Source organism: Dioscorea cayenensis, chromosome 15, assembly GCF_009730915.1.
Source record: "Dioscorea cayenensis subsp. rotundata cultivar TDr96_F1 chromosome 15, TDr96_F1_v2_PseudoChromosome.rev07_lg8_w22 25.fasta, whole genome shotgun sequence".
Classification (NCBI taxonomy): Eukaryota; Viridiplantae; Streptophyta; class Magnoliopsida; order Dioscoreales; family Dioscoreaceae; genus Dioscorea; species Dioscorea cayenensis.
Window position 1 is genome coordinate 6,484,600 of NC_052485.1, and position 10,948 is coordinate 6,495,547.

A 10,948-nucleotide genomic window follows, 5' to 3' on the forward strand; every position below is an offset into this window, starting at 1 on the left:
GAACCGGCGGCCCCCATGGGCCGGTTCCGGGCGGGGCCAAAAGTCGGCCTGTGCCCCTCTAGAATTTGACATAATCAATATGATAAATTTTTAAGATTTATATATAATAAATATAAAGAGTTTATTTTTTGGGTAAATATATAAAAGTATTAATTTAATAACTTTTAGAAATTATTTAAGATTATAAATATGTAGAAGTTTTTTTTTTTGTCATTTAACATGTATGTAATAATATATTTTATTGACGAATGTAGGATAGTAGTTATATATGCAAAAATAAATAAATTTTAAAAGATATAAATAGCATTTGATATTATTTAAGAATATGCACGCAAATAAGTAAAATTTCAGCGATGCAAAAAAATCAATTTTTTTAATTCCTTCTGATTGCCATTTTATGAGATTTCTTAATTATGTATTGCTTAAATTTAACCAATCTTATTCCTTAATTATATATTGCTTACATTTTATATTTTATATAAATTTTAAAAATTTAAAAAAAAGCAAATTTTTTTAACAAATAAAACTTTATGGCTCTTTTATTTAATTTTTATTACTACTAATATTTATTTGAAAAAAATAACAACTTTCCACTAGAGCTATATGCAAACTCACTATCAGGGGCGGCTTAAGGTAACTAGAGGCCTAAAGCGGAATTTTAGAATAAATCCTCTAATTTATTTAATAAAAATTAAACTTTATTTAGATTTTATTTTAATATATGCTTTTATTTGTCTTTCTCCATGTTACTAAACTCGTGATGAAAAAATATATTTAAACTTTGTGAGTAAAACTCGTAAAAGTAAAAATATAACAATATAAAAACTACCAAAACTCTTATTTTCGATAAAAAAAAATAATATTATATTAATTTTACAAAAATAAATGCTTGAGAAAAGCCATAATAGAGGATCAAAATAAAATTTTGAAAAATTAGTTAGAGAAGATATGTGATTGATTAAGCATCAAAATTAAAAATATTAATATCTTACTTTGTTATTTTAACTTTTAAAAGTTAGCTAAGATTATATAATTGGCTAAATATTAAATAAAAATATTTTTATATTATGATAATTATTGGGAATCCTTCAAAATTATATGTTTTTAAAATTATTATTTAAAAAATCTAAAGATGAGACCTTAATATTAAGATTATCATTAAAAAAAAAATTTAAAAATGAGGCCTTAATATTAAAAATATTATTAAAAAATTTAAAGATAAGACTTTAAAAATCGTCGGGGCCTAAAGCAATTGCTTTATTGGCCTTACCCTTGAGCCGGCCCTGCTCACTATGCAAGTTTATTGTTACTCTCCATCTCTAGTGGAATTTTTTTATTTAAGATGAGCTATTAGACCACTAACAAAGACATAAATATTTCTAAGCCTTAATTGGGTAAGTGGAGACATGGCTAATATATATGTTGGAATTACCTGCATATATTCATTACTTACACTCCTAAAAATATACCTCCATCCATGATTCTAACTCTCAAAACTTCAAAAGAGTTGAAACATAAGTCATAGTACCAATAGACCACTTGGTAATTGATGCCTTTAGTGAAAGTTTGCCATTGTTCTCATCCGACAAGTGGGAAGTTGGGGTGATTGATAAAAATAATTTTTTTTTTATAAAGTTAAATTAAATTTTGAAAAAAAAATATTATAGTGAAATTATATTCTACATAACATAGAGGATGTTTGTTGTTGTTGAAAAAGTTTTTTTTTTTTTAAATTTTTCTATCCCATTTTTCCAACTGGAAATTTGGATTTGGAATGCATGGCGCAGCATGAGTGGCACTCTTATAATGATAAGATGTTCGGTGGGGTATTTTGGAAAATAACATGGTCACGACACGCCGACACGAGCACGGGAGCCAAAGATACTTTAAAATCAGACTGTGAATGGGTTCAAGTCCGTGTCTCCATGCTCCAAAAATATTTTAAAATCCGCCTGTGAATTGGTTCCGTGTTTCCATGCAGATATTTTAAAATCCGGCTGTGAATGGGTTCGAGTCCGTGTCTCCATGCTCCAAAGATATTTTAAAATCCGACTGTGAGTCCGTGTCTCCATGCTCCAAAGCTCATATCTTTGTTCGTCTTCGTAGAAATTCCGAAATTCCACCTCTTAGATGGCTGATTTATTGAGAAATAGGCTGCAGGGTGCTCTAGATTTTTTATAGTTTCCCTCTTGGATCGATTCCCCTTGTTTTCCCCTTCCATTTGGTGAAGCGGTGGTCTCGTTGTATCGATCGATTTGGTTGTAGTTGCGAGCTGTTGTCTCTTCTTTATTTGATTCGGTAAGTTTTGATTCTTATTTTCCTGAATTTTAGCTGTATTTTGGGTGATCTGATATGTGTATTTTTTGGTTTCATAGAATCGGATCCGTTTGATTTGAGGAAGAAAGAGTCTGAATCATTTGGTATTGGTAGGAAAATCAAGGGTTTAACGCTGTTTAGAGATAGTTTGGAAGTCATTTTCACTAACCTAGCAGCATCAAAGGTCACGGATTTCACAAGCTCTAGTATCGATTCTCAAAGTTTGTGGTTCCGTTGCTATATTTTAGAAACGGAATTTACATTTATTTTTAATTTAGGAATGTAATTTGGATCCGTTCATAATCCCTTAAACACTTTTTTTGTTAAAAGTAAGAGCGGATGTCAACTTCGTTTGTAAATTAAAAACGGATTCCAAAATCCGATTCTAAATTTAGCAACTGAACTCGACTCTGTTTGTAACTTAGACACTAATAATTATTAAATTTTTATATTTTATTATTTTTTTTAAATGTATTAAAAATATGATAAATAAATTTTATGTACATGCATACATATATATAATTATAATAGTTTAAAAAATATATTATAGACATATTTATAGGATTATATTTTAATGAATATTAGATTAATGTTTTAAAATTTGATCATTTTTATGTGAAAAAATTATTGCTTGGAATCAAATTTAAGTAGTTATAAAATTTTTACTAAAAAAATTAATTTCTTATCAATTTATTGAAAACCTTAAATTTTCAAATAATAATAATAATAATAATAATAATAATAATAATTGCCTAAAAGTATATCATGATTTAATAGATATATCATTTATATTAAAATTATTTCTAAATTTTATAAATAACATAAATATATAAATAATATAATTATAGGAAAATTATTATATATATATATATATATATATATATATATATATAAATGTGTGTGTGTGTGCGTATGAAAATTGAATGCAAATGAATTGTAAGTCCAATTCATATATATTTTAGTATATTTACGATTTGGGACTAGTTGCTAAGATTAGCAACTAAATTAAATGCCGTTGCTAAATTAATATTGGAGTTGGAATCCATTTCTGAATGTAGCAACGAATAATGTAAAATTATTTGGAAAAAATTTAATATATTTATAAAATAAAAATAGATATAAGAACTTAAATTTATGAAAAGGTATAATAATCCTTGGAACGCTCACAATCCACTCAAGAATCACAACCAACTAGTGATGATCATGATATTGACCATCCAGATGAGTTATAGTTTATTTGTTATTTGTTAATATTTTTCATTTGTTATATTTTGCTTTTGCACATCTGTTTTTCTTACATGCATTAATGAAATCATTATTTCTTAGTTTTATTCGTTGAAAATTTTGTTATAACATGTATTATTTATATCAATTATCAAAATGAAAATATTTTTTTGGTCAATTAAAGTTTTAGCAACGGATTTGAAATAGATTAATGTGTTTTAAAAATATTATAATATACTTAATTTTAGCAACGGGATTTGAAATAGATTAATGTGTTTTAAAAATATTATAATATACTTAATTTTGGCAACGAATTTGCAGCGGAATATTTTTATGTTTTTAATAAAAAAACAAATATAAAACAAAATATGTTCCATTTCAAATATGTTTCTACATTTTGGAACGGAAATTATTCCGTTGCAAATGTGCTGTTAAATTATGAAACTGTTTAGTAATGAAATAAATTATGTTGTAGAATTTAGCAACTATTTTGAAACAGAATTTATTTTGTTACTAATCCGTTAATGTTTGAAATTGAAAAATTCTCTTTCTATTCCGTTTCAATTTAAATTAGAAACGGAAGTAGTGGTGATTTTTCTACCATCATTTACAAATCTTATCCTCTGAAAGTTTCTCTACTTCATGTGAGTTTTAAGAGTTTTATTTTTGTGTCAGTTCATTCTATTTTAGAAATTATTTAAAACACTATCCAAACTAAGCATGTATGTAGGCTTATGATTCAAATTTTGTTCCATTACTTTTAGTTTTTATTTATTAGTTTTATTTATTTAGTGGAGAATTTTACAGTTTCTTCCTAGGATTGTTGCATTTCAATCATTCAAGCATTTTAAACACTTATTATATCATTGGTTTTTGGATACATCATTTATTTTTTGGTAAAGATATTTTAAATTAAAATAATTGGCTCAATTGATTCTTCAAATAAGGCAAAATAAAATTAAATATTCAATTTTCAAATTACACTAGAAAATTTACGCTTGAACTAGATGAGTTTTCCAATTTCAGATTTACAAATCTTTCCAAACAAACATAAAATCTTATACTACAGTAATTCTAGTTACATCCAGCCAAATTTTGATTGCGTTGTAGTTTGAAAACCAAGTGTTTCTAGTTACATTGTAATAAAAAATTCATTGCATTTAGAATTACATTCAACTAAACACCACTTAAATCATGTCTATTTAGGCCATCACATCAACAAAAGATTTAAAAGTTAATATATTTAGGGACTTGTGGATTATAAGACATGACAATGAAAATAAATATATAATTTATAATACATACATTTTAAATTGATATTTTTTTTAAATGTAGCAATAGAAATAAAAAAAAACTATAGTAAAATATAGCGCCAAAAAACAACTTTAATCTATTATACCGGTATTGAACAGAATAAGCTAAATATCACAAATTTATACTTAAATCATTAATTATATATATATATATATGTGTGTGTGTGCGCAATATATATATGTGGTATTGCACATCAGGGAACCTCAATTAGAAACTAAATTCTTTTGATATATATATATATATATCGAACTTATGGAAGAACCATGAGACTGTAATACATACCTGATTTCATGTTCGGTATGAAATTGTGGGAAATATGATTATATATACACACACATGCAAAAATATTACGAGGAAAAGTTATCACTAGAAGTTAGTTACTGATTAAAGTACATCTAGAACATTGAAGAATAGCCTAAACATTATTAAGTTTCATATCTCAAGTTCATTCAATGTCAATAAATCCATGCTTTTCAAATACGCAAGGTTTCATAATATTAAACTCTACCATTATTTAAAATAAATTAAATAAAAATAATAAAATTATTATATTAAATAAAAATGATGTTGGGTGACAATAATAAATAATATAGCTAACCAAACATGGATCTTCAAATATTTTTGTTTTAAAATTTTATATTTAGATATGTTCTTTATTCAACTTATCAATACATAATGTTTTAGGATATTAATATAAAAAATAGTAATAATAAATATATATATATAAATATAACCTAAAAAAATACAATTGTTATCTAAAAATCTCTAAAAAAATCATTGCAATTTGTGAGTTTTCTCTCAATCTCTTGTGAATTTATATTTAACTTATTATGTATTTTCTTTTTTATTTTTTTTATATCTAATTTAATTTTTTTTAATTTTTGTATGATTATTTGTTGTCTAAAAATATTTGATATTTGTTAAATAATTAGTGGATATTTGTTAAATATTTGTTTGATTATTTGTTATGAAAATTATTGTGAAAATTATTAGATATTTGTTGTGATTAATTGTTATGAAAAATTAATTATTCACAAATTATTTGTTAAATAATTGTTGTACAAATAAATTTAGATTGTGAACTTGTTCTAAGTTGTTTTTAAATTGTATTATTTGTTAATTTTAGTGTGTAAATGTTAGTTGAGTTATTTGCTAATTATGTAGATATAAAAGGTTTTTTACACCTAAATAAAATTTTTTAGATGTATATATATTTTATACATCTCAAGTTTGAACAATAAAGTTATTTAATATTTATAAATTTTTTAAATTTGAAGCAGCACCCCTAAATTTGGTTTTACGTGACTATAAAAATATTTTTGTTTTTAACTTATTTGTATGCAGCTCATTCCTTGATTATGTAGCAAGCATGGAGACTCCTTTTTTGTCTTCTCATTTATGCAGAGAAGTTGAAGGGAGAATCATTTGATTAATAATAATTATATAAAAACACTTTGATTAAAATTATTTATTCATTTTTATATTCAGATGTTTAATATATTTTTGTTTTTGGATTTTTGAAATATTTAATACTATGTATTAATATCACAACCTTGATGTCAACTTAACAAACGATTTCTAATCGGTCTAAAACTATTTAGTCACTATAATTTGTTGTATTATTCCTTTAATTAATGAACTTAATATGGTCTTTGTGGTTTGCATTCTTTTTCTATTTTCATTATTTAGATTGATATGATAGTTAGAATAGAATATAACATAATCATAACTAGACAAATTCCTTTGCTCCACATCGGTTGTTATAATTATTGGGTTTTTAAAATAATATTATAAAACAATGAAAGCTCTAATGCTATAATTAAATAATCTCTTGAGTGGAAACTGGTAGCACACTTTAGTTGTGAAAAATCCCATGAATATTTATTAAGTAATTAAAAAATTTCAATTATTCATACCATATTTAATATAAATAAAAAATTAAATATAATAAAAATATTTAAAATTATTCTGTGAACCTCTCTCAAAACAGTTTATACATCTACTTTAATAGTATATATAGATAGTACGAATACATAAACTTTTTATTTATTGTTAATGTGGAATTGAAGTGTTATGTGAAAACTAAACTGAATAATATATATATATGTTTATTTATTTTATAAATTAATGGCATCACAAAAATTACCTCATTATTTTATATAAGTCCTTGTGACTTCGTTGTTGTAATTTATGTTCTTTAATAAAATTGTGATTTATTTATTTTTTTTTATTTTTTTTTTTTAAACTTATGTAAGCATGAAAGTTATCTTTTAAGATGTTCTTTAAAAAGAATTTGTAGGATGCATATAATCATATGATTGTAATCTTTGCAATCAAATGAGATGAAGATCACTATCAACGTTTTGATTTATGTTTTTTTTTTCTCAAAGAAAACTAATTGTCCCATTTGATCATCATCAGTGTTGATATGGATCACATTGCCTCTGTGGTTGGTTCTGTGGCTCCCTACGTGGTAGTTCCTATTGTCCGCCAATTCAAGTATTTATTCCTGCTCAACGATAATGTCAAAGCTATTGTTAATGCCATGGATGAACTAAAAGCCAAGAGGGAGAGCATAGAGAGAGACATCCAAAACGCTGAGCGAGAAGGCAAAGATTGCTCCCCTGAAGTGGCGCTTTGGCTTCAAAAGGTTGAAGCCATTGAACGTGAAGTGTTGGCCATAAAACAAGCATATGACCAAAGAAAAAAGTGCATTGGAATCACTTCACTCAATGTAGTTTCTAACTATAAGATCGGCAGACAAGCTTTCAAGAAGATAGAGGAGGTGAAGCATTTGCTGAACAAAGATTTTAAGTTTGAAGATGTAGCCAAGAAATTACCTCCGGGTCATGGAAGTGAGCTTCCAACTCCTTCGACGGTTTTCAGTGTGGTGTCCATGCTTGAGGTGATATGTCTCTATCTCAAAGAAAACATGGCAGGGATCATCGGGATATGGGGCATGGGAGGCGTCGGCAAAACCACACTTTTAAGAAGCATCAACAATGAATTAGTTCACAACAAAGATGACATGTTTGATCATGTCATTTGGGTTGTGGTTTCTCGGAATAATGCTGAAAAGATTCGATCTGATCTTGCTTAGTATTTGGGATTGTCATCTGCTGATGCTGGTGCTATTTGCAATTTCTTGAGGAGAAAGAGTTTTCTGTTGCTGCTAGATGATCTCCGGAGCTCACTTGATCTTGAGACGATTGGAGTACCTGACATTCGGCACCATGCTCAAGACAAGAAGAAGAGGATGGTGGTTTTCACAACACGGTCCGAGGCAATTTGCGGTAGCATGGAAGCTAATGAGAAGAAAAAAATGGAGTGCCTGGATGACAATGCAGCATGGAGTTTGTTCAAAGAGAAAGCCGGTAAAGAACTCATTGCATCTGATAAACAAATCCAACATCATGCAGAGGATATCACAAAGAAATGCGCTGGACTTCCGCTTGCTCTTGTCACCGTAGGCAAAGCGATGTCGACTAAGAAGACACCTGGAGAATGGGAGTATGTTGCCACCATGATGAGGAAGTCCAAATATCAGAACATTCCAGGTATGAAGGAATCAAACTTCTTTCCTATTTTAAAGATCAGTTATGACAGTTTGGAGAGTGATTATTTAAGGCAGTGCTTCTTGTATTGTTCTTTATGGGGTGAGGATGAGCAAATACCTACAGATGAGCTCATAGAGTGTTGGATGGGGCATGGCTTATTAGATGATTATGATGAACTTAATGAAGCTTACATCAAGGGTGAGACTATTATTGGAATTCTTAAAGAAGCATGTTTACTCGAATCAGGAGTGCAACAGGGGGTTTTTGACCGTAGTGAATTAAGAAGCAATTTGAAGGTCCATGATTTGATCCGAGATCTTGCATTGTGGATAATTTCAGGTTGTCAGGAAAATAATGTAGGATGGTTAGTGAGACCTCATAGTAACTTAGAAAGGTTACCTGAAGATCTCAATGGCAGGGAAGTGATCTCTTTGGCATATAACAGAATAGGATCACTGCATGAATCTCCTAATTTCCATAAGCTCAGAACATTTATACTCCAAGGAAATAAAGAACTCTGCCATATTTCTTCAAGCTTCTTTGTGACAATGCACTGGCTCAAATATTTGGATCTATCCAGAACCTGTGTTACCTCTTTGCCGGAAGAGATAGGTATGTTGCATGAGTTGCAATATCTCAATTTGTCATTCTCATCTCTCATTTCTTTACCTTCGGCTCTGGGTGATTTGAATAAGTTGAAGTATCAATATTGTGGTGGAGCAAAAGAACTAAATGCTATTCCTCAAGATCTCGTAGCAAGGCTAAAAAATTTGAATGTATTGGATTTATATTCAACTGGCATCTTTTTCTTCGAAGGAGCATTTCTTGATGACTTGCTAAGCTTAAGCAATTTGAAAGGAGTGGGGTTCAACATAGACGGCCTTTCTGCATTGGAAAAGCTCTTATATGTTCCTAAGCAAAGAGTACGATTGATAGACTCTGATGAATGTTTAACTTCAATCAGCATATCGCCATCCCTACTTGGAAGCAACAGCGAGTTACACCTTCAAGAACTCAATATCTTCTTCATTACTGAATTGAAGGAGTTGGTCATGACATCAGAGGATAAAACTTCTTGGTGCCTTTCTCACCTAAAAAGCTTTTATTTGATTTTTCTCCCTAATCTAAGGGACGTCATTTGGGAAGATCTAGAACCAAGTTATTTTCTCCCCAAGCTCGCTTATATGGAAATCTTTGAATGCGGCAGCTTGACTAGCTTGTGTTGGGTTGCTCAGCTACCATCTCTTCAGATTCTTAAGATAGCCAGATGTCGTAAACTGAGGAGTATTATAGCTGGTGATCGGCATACAATGATTGAGGAGGGCACTGCTTTCCGAAGCCTCAAGACATTGGCTCTTGATGATTTGCCAAATCTAGAATCCATCTATGAGGAGGGAATACTATCTTTCCCTTCCATTGAAGTGATTACTATGTTCAATTGTTGGAACTTGAGAAACCTCCCACTTGGACTTCACAGTGCTAAGAATCTTGTTTACATAAGAGTCTTACCACCAAACTTGTGGGATGACATGGATTGGGAGTTCAAGCATCACTTCTCCAGTTTTGTTTTATGATTGTCAAATGTTATGGTCATTTGGATAAAATTGTACCCTTCTGTATGTATTCGTGATATCTCTTGTGGAAATTACACTTTTAGCTTTCCATCAGAAATATGTTCTTGTTAGTTACCCTATGTAAATGTAATGTAATTACTTCTATCATGTGTTTATTGTGGCTTGAATAAATTGTTTTTTTTCTCTTTCGCTTTTTGTTTGATATATATATATATATATATATCCTAGTTTAATTTTCACAACAATGATGCCTGAACCATGATCAAAGAACCAAACATATGACAAATGGCTGCATGTCCACATAAGCATGAGGCCTCAAAACATTTTAAACAAGCTTACATTTTAAAATATATAGGCAAATACAAAAATTTTTCATTGTAGCATCCCGTGATTTTCTCTTCTTTTTCACATTACATTCTAGGGCATGCTTCCCCTCTCCAACGACCATGCCGCCCTTGCCTCAATTGCACCTTCTTAGACTACCTATGTTGATGAGCTAGAAAGGCCAAGATCTTTCCCTTTCTCTGCGATATAGGGTGTTAGAAGAGGCTGTAGGTGAGGTGTTCCATGGTTGTGGCCGTGCCTAATTACTAAGCCTCATGCCTAGTGTTTCTTGATGATTGTTGAAAGTGTTGTTGTTTATGTGTTCTATCCTTGAGATTCTTTTTTGTGTCAGAATCTTTTTTCCTTTTAGTTTAGTTGTGGATACTTGTATTATTGCTTAGCATGTTTTGATTGCCTAATGGTGTAATCACTTAGTCTTTTGATCATACACATCAGATGTTTGTTGAAATGCTCCCATGAGTTTTGGTTGCTAGCCATGCCTTGAAACTAGTTGTTATCCATATAAATTCCTTTATGTTACTCTTTTATACCTCTTGGCTTGGGTTGCATGAATTATGACTTAGTTTAAGTGCAATAGCCGTTTTGGTCTTGATTGTAAGCCTTGTAGAAGTATAATTT

The 10,948-nt window shown here is 29.2% G+C and overlaps 2 protein-coding genes across 3 annotated transcripts; both read left to right on the forward strand.

The window, feature by feature from the left end:
- Positions 1 to 1,934: 1,934 nt before the first annotated feature.
- LOC120277412 (putative disease resistance protein At1g63350) lies at positions 1,935 to 10,171 on the forward strand. Of its 2 annotated transcripts, none has more exons than XM_039284251.1 (2): positions 1,935 to 2,298; positions 7,276 to 10,171. In XM_039284251.1, exon 2 carries the CDS (start codon positions 7,283 to 7,285, stop codon positions 7,952 to 7,954), a length of 672 nt encoding a protein of 223 aa, XP_039140185.1. In that variant the 5' UTR covers positions 1,935 to 2,298; positions 7,276 to 7,282; the 3' UTR covers positions 7,955 to 10,171. The 2 variants fall into 2 exon arrangements, 1 of the variants encoding a protein (XP_039140185.1); XR_005541504.1 differs by lacking the exon at positions 7,276 to 10,171 and adding an exon at positions 2,376 to 2,775 and having other exon boundaries at positions 1,959 to 2,298.
- LOC120277642 (disease resistance protein RPS2-like) lies at positions 8,153 to 9,985 on the forward strand. The gene has a single exon (XM_039284499.1). The coding sequence runs from the start codon at positions 8,153 to 8,155 to the stop codon at positions 9,983 to 9,985; it is 1,833 nt and encodes a 610-aa protein (XP_039140433.1).
- Positions 10,172 to 10,948: the final 777 nt, after the last annotated feature.

Excerpts from the sequence above, each read along its gene's own strand:
- LOC120277412 (XM_039284251.1), top strand. The coding sequence starts at position 7,283 with ATGGATCACATTGCCTCTGTGGTTGGTTCTGTGGCTCCCTACGTGGTA.
- LOC120277642 (XM_039284499.1), top strand. The coding sequence starts at position 8,153 with ATGGAAGCTAATGAGAAGAAAAAAATGGAGTGCCTGGATGACAATGCA.